This window comes from Ictalurus punctatus, chromosome 2 (assembly GCF_001660625.3).
Source record: "Ictalurus punctatus breed USDA103 chromosome 2, Coco_2.0, whole genome shotgun sequence".
In the NCBI taxonomy this organism is placed as follows: Eukaryota; Metazoa; Chordata; class Actinopteri; order Siluriformes; family Ictaluridae; genus Ictalurus; species Ictalurus punctatus.
In genome coordinates, this window is record NC_030417.2 from 31924789 (window position 1) to 31938757 (window position 13969).

The 13969-nt window shown below is 38.5% G+C and overlaps 1 protein-coding gene across 1 annotated transcript in view; it reads right to left on the reverse strand.

Moving 5' to 3' along the window:
• The window catches only part of fam171a2a (family with sequence similarity 171 member A2a), a 54435-nt gene extending 40466 nt beyond the window's left edge, over positions 1-13969 (reverse strand). The window contains exon 1 of the mRNA XM_017456584.3: positions 13718-13969. Coding sequence (XP_017312073.1) covers positions 13718-13808 — 91 coding nt within the window. The 5' untranslated portion in view covers positions 13809-13969. The remainder of the gene's footprint in view (positions 1-13717) is intronic.

Genomic DNA, 13969 nt, shown 5'->3' on the forward strand with positions numbered 1-13969 from the left:
TGCGTATGTTTTTATCCCCTCCTGACAGTTTCTAAAGTAGCACTGTCATATCACAGCAAACCAGTGACTACATTTCCCATCCTGCACTGCGGCCTACAAACATGGCTGGCATGGACTGCAATTCCCAGAACACTCACATTCATTCTAATCATTCACACCTGCATCCAATCTCACATACTCACTCCACAGTATAAAGAGTCTGTTTTCAAACAATGTCTTTGCGAAGTATTGAGAGTATTCACCGTGCCCAGTCTTTGTTCATGGTGCATTTCATGGTTTTTGATCTTGTTTCTCATTCTCGATTCTTGCCTTGCCTAGTTTATGCCTGTTTGCCAATCGCCTGACCCATTGCCTGTTTTTGACCACGATATTATCTCATGATTCGGATTTGTCTGTCTGCCTCTCTTTATTAAAAGCTCTTATCTGCAATTGCATCCGTCCTAGTCTCCATTACGTCCCTATCGTGACAAGCACATTGTGTTTGTATCCTCAAGAAAAACTCAGCAAGTCCTTGGCCAATGTTCATCTATAAGCTGTCTTGTGTTGTGTCCTCATATTGCACACAAAAGATTTGGGTTATTTTTCTTTTTCTGGTTATTGAACCTACATCACTTGTACAGTGGGTCCATCTATGAAAAAAATAACAAAACAACACAAACAAACAAACTATAAAAAAAAAAAAACTATAGCCCAGACATGAAATCTGCTTATTCTGGACATCTGGGCTGGTGATTTGCCCATCCCTGTCTGCTACATAAATAAAATAAAACAATTCAGTGTCTATGAACACTACACCACTGCTTAATTGAGTTAGGTTTCTTGTTGGTTAGTTGAAGCCATTTTTCTTCTTCATGTCAACACTAGGCAAGCTATCACCACACCTATTAAGCAATATTCATCTTAGCTCATAATGGTAAGTAGGGAATTCTGAACTATTCCTTCTGCTCTTCACAAAGCCCATCTCTTTTGGGCAAACCTCTCTTCTTTGGGAGGGCCTGGAGGAGATCATGCAGCAGATAAATCCCCTGATTGCCTTCTCATGGAACTTTTGTTCCAGCTGGAAGCCATCAGCTCAAGTGCAGCAACACTCACTAATCCAGCTTTCACTGAGGAAGAGAACAGCACTGAGGGAAGGGAGTTTTAGGACCATCTTTCTACCACATGGGAAAAAATAGAGCAGCACCTGGACATGTTTTCAAAGAACCGAACTTCAAATACAAGTCAGTGATTTACTCCAGTAAATTAAGCAATCAGGGTCTCACTGCTGCAGTCTACCATGAAATTATACCAGAAGCTCATGCAGAATTCAGGAGGGACTGAAATCAAGAGTACGGAATAAAACACAGTTATAGAGGAATACTCAATGGTGTCATGCAATATTTTACAATAAGAGCATACCTGTAACAGCATAACAGAACAACTGTTATTCCCATTATACTACAGCATTTCATATAAATTAACTGATAAGAATCACATGATAAATTATTTTTATCCTTTTATAGTTGCATTTAATTAGAACTGCAACTAGCAATTATTTTGATAATTGATTAATCTGTCGATTATTTCTTCGATTAACCGATTAGTTAGATTAAAAGGCCAATTTTTTTTCCTGTATTTTTTCGAAAGAAAACATGTTATTTCACATTCTGAGCAATGTTGTCCTTCAAACCCTGTGCAAACTGAAGGCTATGAAAAAGGTATTAACTGTATCCATGTAGGCTATGCTATACGTTGTGCAAAGGAGTTTTAAAAAATATTAACATTATATTTTGAAAACAAAAGAACAACTGATTGTTCACAACTTTAAAGCAGATGTTAAATCACTATTTTAAAAATGGTAAACAAGAAAAACAAAAGCGCAAACTAAGTGTTAACTGGTAAGAGTTTGAATATTCTGCAGTAACACACACATTCACTCATTTGAACACAGCAACGTTATTTTATTCTGTAAATGTATGACACTTCTTACATTTATATACAATTACATGTTATAACCCCGTTAAAGTTACTGCTCTCATAAAACACAATTACTTTTGTTTCTAAATACAGCATCAAACAACGTATTTGATCAAAATGAATATTTTAGAGTTTTTGTGGTTCCTTTCTACTGTGCTGTTTGAGTTACTTGATATCTTTACGTAATAGAAGCTATAAACATTCATCTCCTCACCAGCCACTTTCTTCTCTCTCTTTAAGTGAATAAGATTAAATGCAATGTAGCTGTCATATTACTAAGAGATCAAAAAGATTCCCCATGGTGCAAAACTTAAAGGAACAGCTTTACCTCTGAATATTAAAAAGCTCTGAGACTAGAGACTCCTTCATAAAAATTAAGTACAGTCCCCTCCAAAATTATTGGAACGGCAAGGCCAATTCAATTGTTTGTGTCATACACCAAAGAAATTTGGGTTTGAGATCAAGAGATTGATATGACCCGAGAGTTTAGGATTTCAGCATTTATTTCCTGGTAATTACATCTAGATATACATATAGACCCTTTTGTATCAGACAACCAAGTATATAACACTTAATATGTGGTTGCATATCCCTTGCTTGCAATAACTGCATCAAGACTGCTACTCATGGACATTACTAAATTGGTGGTTGCTTCTTTTGTGATGCTTTTCTAGGCATTTTTTTCCTTTCAGTAGTTTTTTTTGCAGGGTTCCCTCCCTTCAGTACTCTTCAGTGCTCAATTCAGTTAAGGTCTGGTGAAAGACTTGGCCAGTCTAAAACCTTCCACTTTTCCACCCTGATAAAGTCCTTTGTTGAGTTAGCAGTGCTTTTTGGATCACTTTCTTGCTGCATGATAAACTTCCCCAGTTAATTTGGATGCAGTGTTTGTAGCCAGGTTGTTCCTGTAAACTTCTGAATTAATTCTGCTGCTATCATCATGAGTCACATCATCATTAGTGAACCTGTTCCAGAAGCAGCCATGCAAGCCCAGGCCATGACTCTATCTCCACCATGTTTCACAGATAAGCTTGTATGTTTTGGATCATGAGCAGATTCCGTCTTCCTCCACATTTTGGGTTTTCCATCACTTTGGTAGAGGTTAATCTTGGTCTCATCTCTGTACTGTTTTTGCAAATTCCAATCTGGCTTTCCAATTCTTACTGCTGATGAGTGGATTGTATCATGTGGAATGGCCTCTATATTTCTTCTCTTGAAGTCTCCTTCAAATGGTGGATTGTGATACCTTCACCCCTGCCCTGTGGAGGTTGGTGGTGATGTCACTGCCTGTTTTTTTTGTTTTGTTTTTCCTTCACAACTCTCACAATGTTTCTGTCATCAGCCATTGTTGTTTTCCTTGGCCAACCCATTCGGTGTCTGTTTCTCAGTACGCCAGTGGTTTCATTCTTTTTCAAGGCAATCCAAATTGTTATATTTGTTACACCCAATGTTTGTGCAATACCTCTGATTGATTTTCCCTCTTTTCTCCGCTTCAAAATGGCTTGCTTTGCTCCCATAGACAGCTTTCTGATTTTTATGTTGGCTTATCCTTTTTAACAACAAATGCAGTCTTCACAGAGCATTGACATAAACCCGTGATTTCCCTTGCGGCCATATTGTACTAGATAATTAGTGAACACCTTCTCGCCTATCAGATTCAAGAATTTAGCAGCATATATAAATGAATATTTGAACTCAGACAGTGTTTTAAACCCATCCTGCCACTGAAGAGCAGAGCTAACACAGTTCTACACTGTTCAGCAACACAGTTCAGTCTAATGCTTCAGGAACTGTATTCTGGCTAAAATCTAAGTACTTTCCAATGGTTGGCATGTAGAAAAGAACTCTGTTTAAATGCCAAGACATCTTAAACTGCTACAGGTGTGACTACATGCTTAATAGATTAAATGATTTAAACAAGTTCTTGTCCTTTTCACAACTTTTCAAGACTTCTTCTCCAGATTCCATTTTATGTTGAGGTCTCTTACAAAATATTTTTTTTTGTTTAACTATATTAATAAATATATTATATACATAAGTAATGTTAGTAACGGTAAATTTCTACTGTGTCTATTTTGTGGGATAGAATACCTTCACCTTTGTTATATGATGCACAATCTAGATTCTTTGCCAAAAAACAAAACACCGTTACACAAGAGTAAGTGTTCTTGGCCTACGGCTTTCAGCTTTGTCTATTCTAAGCATGATCACATCATGAAAATGTCACACACTCTCCCTGACTATTCATTCAGAAGGTGTGGATTTGGGGTCGTTGAGTCGAGAGATTTCCAGGCTTCATAAAAGGGTTTACAGTTCCTCTGGGAGGAAATGAATCCCAGCAGTGGGTTGAGTCAGCACCGTCAGCCTCGAGGTTTGAAACATCTGCACAGCGTGCCAACAGGACATGAGAACTTGGGGGTTTGGGGGGGTGGGGGTGGGGGGTTGTAGCAGTAACATTTTCTCCCTGCTCATTCATTATTCTTTTGGTTTTCATTAAGTGATCCAAAACCAATGTTAGCAATTTCAATAAATGTTAGCATTTATTGTTCATAAATGTAAACTAAATTAAAATATTTTAGTTTTTGTCCCTCTATTACAAGTACATGGGTCTCAACCTTTCACTCGTCAATGACCTAACAACGGAAGTAGTATTAGAGTAGCCCATTATTTCTAGCCTGTCCCTGGATTGACAAGAAACCACCACTTTTTTGCCATTCTGTATTTATGGGATTCTTGTTTAGGGCTGTGATGGTGGCCATGACAACCGCAGCACCATGGTGGTAGTTTGCCACTGCGTTGGTGGAGTGTCACCAGCAGTAGTGTCACATCACATGCCACGTTAATGTTTCTGCTTGAGTGGGCGCTTTGACAAGTACAAAGTACAAAGTTTTGTATACAAGTATAATACTAATAATAACAGTTGCTATATTCATTTCTATTTATAGCCTACCATATAGTGGGAGATTTTATATTAATACACAAATTACATAATCACAGTCAAACGGCTTATGTGGTGTTGTATGTCAGTTTGGCGCGGGTTTGTTTGAGCACTGCAAAATCCAGTCAGGTGAATTCTGCGATTTCACTTCGGGTTGCAACAAATCGACACAACAAGGCTTTATTGAGTTGTTTCACTGGAGACTGTCCTCGCTTCACTGACAGAAGTGCCAAAATAAAGCCTCATTTAATTTTTGTATATTTAGGTTTTTGTTTAATTTAAGCCTATAAAATTATATTATTATTATTATTATTATTATATTACATTATGTAATATAGTTATATATAATATAAATTTCAGACGTTCCCCCCGCAGTGGTTTTGTCATCACAACCTTAATCTTGTTGGCAGGGGAAATTAGGCAATCCAATTTCTAATTGGAAGGCTGCAAGTTCAAATCCCAGTACCACTAAGCTGCCATTACGGAGCCTTTACTCAACATCCTTAACCTTCAACTGCTCACTTGTATCATATCTCAATTGTAACTTGCTTTGGATGAAAGTGACAGACAAATGCACTTTGAAACCTTATGCAATTTATATAATGTTGTATATAACTTTAATTATTCATAAAGTTGAATTCTATGTATATATATATATATATATATATATATATATATATATATATATATATATATGTTTTTCCTCCCTAATTTATTTGTTCTGGATGTTTTTCCCAAATAATGACAGCAATCAAAGCAAAGCAAACTACGAAGTGTGCTCTATGGAAATATCCACCGGAGTTAAGGTGCGATTCATGGCCCACTGTGCTCATCTTAATGACCATGCTCACCAATACTGCTCTGTTCAGGTTGGCACCCCTGATGCTCTCAAAGCCCTCTAACTGTTTAGTTGTGTACTGTTTAGAGTGTACACAGTAGTCCCAGTTAGTCAAGGAGTCCTGTAAGAGGGTTTATCTTGCTGTCAAGAGCTGCAGTGTAACCATGATGGTCATTATCCCTCTCCCATTTCAAACGTCATGACATGCTAAACCATACATAAAAATAACGCTACCAGTGGTCACTTAATAACATACAGTATGATCCAAACTGTCACTCTGAGGTCTGTGGACATTGTGCCATGTACAATGGTGTAGCCTGTGGATAGATGGTTTATGGTCATGTTTTCAGGCTGTTAGTGGCTAAAAGCTGTCCCACTCTACAGTAGTGCTGGAAATCACACTGGCCTGGAGGCCACAAACACATTTTCTTAACAAGAGCTATACCATAGTATATAGCAATCATTTTATCGTCTTCATGGATACAAGGTATGCAGTATTTCAAGCTTGCATTCTTTCACATGTGTTAAAAGTTGTCCAATAATCTAGTTACTATTTTTACTTCAATGTAATTTATCTCAATGAAATTGTGTGTATCCGTTCCATGTGGAAAAAAAACAAAAAACAAGTTAGGTTCCTCTATAGTTCCTGAAGCTGCATGTGTGAATAACCCTCCCTAGTCCTACTTAGACCAAGAACTCAAAATGCAGCCATTAAGTTTCTAAATCCTAAAATGAATGAATTAATGAATTAATGAATTAAAGAAAATGAATATTGCCCATTTCTCAGTTTTGATGAAACTGAACAGTATTCACATACAACTGAAGTAGATCAAGCAAATGCTTGAGGCTATACGTAGTTATACTGTGTTAGCGAAAAATGTCATTTTATTTAGGATTATACCAAAACACTGTTTAATTCAAAATTCTAATTGTTCAGAAGGTGCAGCTCTGATGGTTGTTCCATCATTCAAACATTAACATGCTCCTTCTAATAGGTTATTGTTTCTATAGTAACAGCTAACAATTAAGGCTAAAATAATAACAGATTATATTATAATATTATATTACAATGAACAGATTTTTTAAAAAAATCATTAATCTGGTGAAGTTTTCTTTATGGACCATTTTATTTAACTGTTACAGAAAAAGTCTCCAGTGTCAGTGCTTTTTTTTTTTTCATCACAGGAAACTCTTCTGGACAGATGACTTTTCGGCGCGTTTTGGCTTTCCTGGTAACATGACAAGCTGTGGGGGTTTTTTTTTGTTTGTTTGCTCTGTTTTAGGCTTTTTTTGGTCTTATTAACATCAAGACAGAAAAAAAACTGATGAGGAAACATTTCATAACATAAAATATAACTATAAACAGATGCAAAGTATGACGTGTTGTTCATTAATAAATTTAACTTTGTTATTGCTGGCAAATTGCTATTCTTTAAGAGGAATAAAACACTTTGTGACACGCTGTTATCGGAAATTAATCAACTTGGCTTAATGTTAGGACGGATCACACCACCCTGTGATGTGTTGATTATATTCCAAGCATCACAGTCATTTTAAGGTTAATTACTGTTCTCTATTCAGAACAATCTGGAAGTTCAAAACACTGAGCTTGGAAATAAAGCTGCAAGTCTTCCAACAGTCAGGCCAGGTTCACACATACTCCGTTTGCGGTGTGTATGTAAAATCAACACACTTACTAGGAGTTGCACAAATAACCAATGCGGTCAAAATCATATCGAATGTATAGTTTATTTAACGTGAAATACACTACACAGTGTGTTAGCTATATTGTGTGAGGGTGAGAAGGGGGGAGACACTCACATCTCGGTAGAACGCGGCCATCACGTGACAGGCTGGTGATCGGACAAAAGTTGTGTATGACCTCCAGGATTTTTTGTATAAAGATTTAAATGCAAAAGAAAAGACATAGGAGGTAGTTTCCTCGGCTGTTTGTGTGGCTGGTAAGTTTTCATCTAAAAGGTGTGTGATACTACAGTACTTTTTCATGTAAGAGAAGTACCATGTTTAAATGTTTTGCCACTTGTTTGAGCAACGTAATATATATAGAAGTAATGAATGGAATATTATGTTGTTTATATTTATTGTGCTTAAACATGAATATGTCTGTGAAAGATGGGGGGGGCAGTGGTGGCTTGGCAGTTAAGGCTCGGTTACTGAAGGTCGGGGGTTCAAGCCCCAGCACTGCCAAGCTGCCACTGTTTGGCCCTTGAGCAAGGCCCTTAACACTCTCTGCTCCAGGGGCGCTGTATCATGGCTGACCCTGCGCTCTGACCTCAGATTCCTGACATGCTGGGGTATGCGAAGAAAAGAATTTCACTGTGCATATGTATATATGATCAATAAAGACTCATTATCATTATCATTGTATTACTGTACTGTGTTACTAAACTCTAAACTTCATTCAAAGTCTTGTCACCCTCCACCTTCATGTCCTTTTCTGACCGTGTTCCGCTGCGGATCAGTACCGCTTATGTGAAAGCACAATGGTGCGTGCTGTTTCCGCACAGCATACGTACTGCAAACGGAGTATGTGTGAATCACGCGTCATGCTTCTTGCATGGCTGTGAAACTTGAAAGGTCAAGAACGTTCTCAATCAGCAGCTGGACATCTTTATTAATGCGTGCCTAAAGTCTATCCTTAAAATAGACTGGCATGACGCAATCTTGAAGTAGTCCTGGATGAAGTACACAATGAGACTCAATCAGTCAAACATTGCAAGGGTGCTCTTTCAAGTGGATCCCAAGGGATGGAGGCGACAGGGATGTCCTCCTGCCCCCTGCAGAAGGTTAACGATGATCACGGATCAGCAAGACGTGGTCAATGCCCAGAACCAAATCTGATGGAGTCAAATAAATTCAGCCCTTCTCTCCCGTGGAAGTTGAAACAGACGGAAGGACAGTGAAGGTCTCTTCTGAGAGCACCAGAACATCAATGCAGAAACAACATGAAATGTTTATGAGCTTATGTGTATCTATTATACTGTTATTTTACCACAGTTTCCTTCATCCAGATTTGATATTCTGTTTAATCACTATTTTAATACGAGGACCTTGATAACTCCCTCCTACAAAGATTGTATGCACTTGTAAATTATCTGCCCATGTGTGTCCATCTAATTTCAGTAGAAGTGAAGACCTAAGTGTTTACTCCTAATGCAAATTCTGAGAGGTTCAATTAGAGTGAACTAGATTAGCATTCTTTTCTTTCTTTGGTGTAGACCTTCATCTCCCCAATCACACAGTTCACTTTCACGAAACAGCGTTTCAATTTTCTGAAATGCACTTCAGCAGCTGATCCTTAACCATGACACAAGAAACGGCAAAACTGTTATCGGAATAATAAAAAGAGACTTTTTTTCCACTCAGTGTCACAGTTCACCTGGCCTGAGGCACTGATAGACACGCTCAAATCCACAGCAGTCAGTTTGCATTAGTCCAAACCTATCTTTTCCTCTGCAGGCTTTCGTGCAAACACAGAAGAGCCTGCGATGGGTGTCAGCACGATTAGGACGGTCATGTGCTTGCTGTGCAACAACAAAAAACCAAGAATAGCCCAGTTTTACGCTTTGCCAGATGACTCAGGCAGCATCTGCACAAAATCTACAAGACCTTGGCAAAAATTCACCTAACATCAAGGCTTTTATTCAGGCCACAACTAAACAGATGAGATAAAGCACAGTATATTAAATTATGTTTAATCATGGTCTTAATGTGTTTATACCACGGACTTTACAAGTAATACTAGACAGCACACATTTACCTCATGCTACCAAATGCCTAACTAACTACAGTACAGAAAATAGCATGCACTTTAGCTAACCTCATAAGTAACCTGGTAATCATCTGAAAAGTCAAAAAGCATCACAGATTTTTGTGTTAAATTATACTAAGATTTCAAGAACTTGTACTGTCAGTAGAAGCAGTCACTAATTACACAAGCCGACCTAAACTCTAACTGGCACTAGAATGTCTAAGTACACAATATCTGAGTTTCTAACAACATCAAACATCCAGCCATAACATTAATTACCTCACAATTAGGATGCCGAAACTTTTCCTTTAGTACCAGTAGAAAAAAATCTATTAAAAACCATCCCTGGTGCTGATAAAATAATGAGCTTTTCTGCTGATTAATATTAGAATAATATTAATGCTCCCTCACTGTGCGGGCTACATGCACATGGCTCTTTCCTGGGTAAATTATACGGGACATCATGTCACTAATGATGCAGAAGGCATGTACCCATGACTAATTATGCACCAGTTGGGCTCCTGGGAGCTGACATGACAACGCTTATCTGGAATTGGTTTCTCAAAACTGCTGTCACACTAAGCTTAACAAATGCATCTAGAAATTGTGTGAATTCAAATTTTTCAGCAGTCAATTCAGACCACTGTTGTACATTATAAATAATGACACTGCTTTCTACCTTCACCTGCAGCGTCTTCCTTTTTCTCCAAAGAATTGCCAAGGAAACATTACCGAACCGTCAAAGGAAAGTCTACATTTGAAGCAGATCGAAGTATTATGAAGTATCAGGCAGCATTTCACATCCACAGTGAAACAGCAAAAACAAGCAAGGATTGAATTATAAAAATTTAAATTCATACCCAAAAGCGCAGCAAAAATTCAGTAGTTTCAGTAGTAAAGCTGAAATTAACTGAAATGTCTGTTGCTGGGAACTATAGCTATGAACTGCAACTATTTTGTACATTTCTCAGTCAAAAATGCTTGATTTTGCTGTGGCTTTTTTCAAAGTTTGCGATGCAACTTGCAGAGTTTTTTGTGTATTTTTTTGCGGAAAACTACATGAATTGGCAAAATTGCAATGCAAGAAATTGTCTTTCACGGTGATGTTTTGTGGTAAATGAGACCTTTTAGCTGTACTCATGATGCCCGTGAATCGAAGAGGGCTTTGGCTGAATGTGTGTTGTGATGACGTCACATGATGCGTCTTGGCTTAAATCTGCTGAAAATCTGTGGTAATTTTGAAAAATGTCAGGGTTCTCAGAATATTGCTGAGTTTACATCATTTTGCGCTAATTTTTGCAATGGTAAAATCGCAAAATCCTGAGGGGACTGATTTCTGGTATTTGGAGCAACTACTAGTCACTGCGTAATGCCAATACATAAAATAACGCCAATAAGAGCCCAATATGCTCTATTTAACAATCCAATATTCAATATGCTCTATTTAACAATCCAATATTCAATATGCTCTATTTAACAATCCAATATCCTCGACAGCAGAGATTGACCACTCAACCAAAGCAACAAATACCTCTAAATTTTTTTGTAAGACTTCGTAATTTAACACTGCTGCTTGTGAATTTTGTTTAGTCTTTTCCAAAAACTGCCTACAAATGACATCTGTGTGCTAATCTTTTTTTTTCCATTCGTTAAAATGCTTTTTTTTTCCTCCATTTCCAGTGGTCAAAATTTTGGTGCATCCATTTTTAAAAAAAAAAATAAAAAACAACTGCTCAAACCAATAAACTGACAATTACAAGTTTATAACCTGAAATTTCATGCAATGCCTAAAAACCAGAAACGATTTCAAAGGATTAGGGAAAAATATCTGATGCTGAGAGTCCTGCGTTTAGGAAGAGCCGGTGGTTACTTTGTGGCATGTGCAACCGCAAGCAAATGAGTCACAGAAGCATCGCCTGCCATAAGCTCATGGAGAGAGAAAAACAGAGTGGAGGCAGAGAAAAGGCTCACGGATCACATTAATATTCCCCTAATGTCTCTGCGGAAGCAAAGAGTTCCTGCAAAGAGTTTACACAAACAAGTCTGACAGACTGAACCGGGGGGCCAGCGCCTCAAAAACTGATTCTCTAAACTCAGTGCTTAATGATGAAATCAACAAGCATACTCAAATATTTTATTAAGATAAATAATAAACAGCCTTCTCAGGGTGAGTATTCGTATGAAACACAGCAGCATCAACATGAATGCCCTGTTGCTATACAACAATAATAGAACATAATGGATATTATCATCCAATTTGTTCAAAATCACATACATACTAGTGACATAGTTCTTTTCACACGCTACGTTAATAAGGAGTGATATTTTGGATGGAGAACTGTTGAATTCTCTAATCTTTTCAGTTAGAGGGTGAATTTTCTATAACAGCAGCTCTACAGTGTTTCTGGAGAGAAAAAAAACCTGGACAGAAACCAATCCTGTAATTCCAGAGGTAAAAATTGGGTGTGTCATTTCTGGATAGCTGTTGTACGGTGAAGGCAAATAAAGTGGTAACAAAGTTTGTCAGAAACTGAATCAAATGTGTCAGAATGATGGATATGATAATATATTGTGCATAAGTTTTTGATCCAATATAATAGAAGCAAATATGCACTTGGATATGAACTTGTTGGGCTTTGTTAAATCAAGGTCCGGAGATAAACAACATGGTCTCGTAACAATCTAAACGCAATTTGTGTGAAGCGGTAAGAAGGTTACCGCTTGTTCATTCCGAGACATACACAAGTTTTCATGAGATTTCGATTTGAGTTGAATTCGAAACTAAACGGTCTAGGAGAATAGTACGTTCTGTGAATAAGTGTACTTAATTTTTTGGACACATTTTACGTCAAGAAACTCAATTCATTTTTCCCCTCTTAGGTTTACTTGATTATATTCGTGTATAAGATGTACAACATCCATCTTCTATACCGCTTATCCTTCCTTCAGGGTCACGGGGAAACCTGGAGCCTATCCCAGGGAGATCGGGCACAAGGCGGGGTACATCCTGGACAGGGTGCCAATCCTTCGCAGGGCACAATCACATACACATTCACACACCCATTCATACACTACGGACACGCCAATCAGCCTACCATGCATGTCTTTGGACTGGGGGAGGAAACCGGAGTACCCAGAGGAAACCCCCGCGGCACGGGGAGAACATGCAAACGCCGCACACACAGGGCCATGGTGGGACTTGAACCCCCGACCCTGGAGGTGTGAGGCGAACTTACAAACCACTAACCCAACGTGTTAGTCACTTATTCTGTCTAACCAGGACGTTACTGTGAATCACGCACCCTAAATGAATCATTTTCCACTTACACCTCATTAGGTAACAAAGTACCATAATTCTAATTGATGGTGTAGATTATTTATTCAACTCATCTTCAATTTAAAGGCCAGGGACTCCTGCAGGAACGTTAACACTTTGCATTCATAATTTTACATATTGCACACTGTAAACAAAATGTCTTACGGTAATTTACTCGCCTGACAAAATGTCTTATGGTAATTTACTCGCACCTGGGCCACCACGAATATCACATCTAACCAGCAGTGATTCAATGCAATCTTTTAGTGCAAGGCTGAAGTGATTGAATCAGTGCAGTGTAGCTGAGCTAGTTGTGTTGGCTCAGTTGACTTACAGAGCAGAAGGTTGTGTGTTCAAATCCCAGCACCACCACAGTCATGATCAGATCCTTAACCTGCAAATGGGTTGCATCCTGCATCACAATGTGCCAGCCACAGTGTCAGCAAATCTACTGGATTATATGTTTGTACTATGTTGAGATATTACTGTAAATATGTTACAGTTGTTTGCTGTACATTTTACAGTAGTTTTATTTATTTATTTATTTATTTATTTATTTATTGACAGTGCATGCTCCTGGGGTGTATCTGAGGTTTCATCAAAAGTAAGTTTAACTCGTAGATTTCTAGGAAAATCAAATCCCCTGTGATAGCTGATCCGAAAATATGATCCTCACTCAAAAGCTCAGAAGGTGAACATCCTGAACCCTAATGAAGTCCAAACCAGAAGAGATTCAACATTCTGTTTATGCAACTTTAACCCTCAATAAAGTTCGATTCATTCATTCATCCTGAAGTTGCTCTTCATTTAAGATCAAAAATGGCTCTCGGTGTTCGCGCACAAACCGCGCTGTCGATGCTACAAGCGTTGAAATCCTAAAAGTGCCGCTCAACAACTCACCAACTGCTCCTCGGTGCGCTGCGGATTTCAGCCAAACGCCGCACAGGAGAAGCGAAAAGGCGAAGAGTCGGGAAACCCGCGGCGGCTGCATTCTTACAGCAACATCACAGAAGTGCCCGAGGCGGCCATTCGTCCATGTTTACTGCTCTGGCTGAAGCACAGAGAAGTGCTGATCCGGAGATGCCCACTCTGCCCCTTCTCTTCCCTTTCCTTTCCTTCTCCGCGCCTCTATTGTCCTGCGCAGGGAGGAGG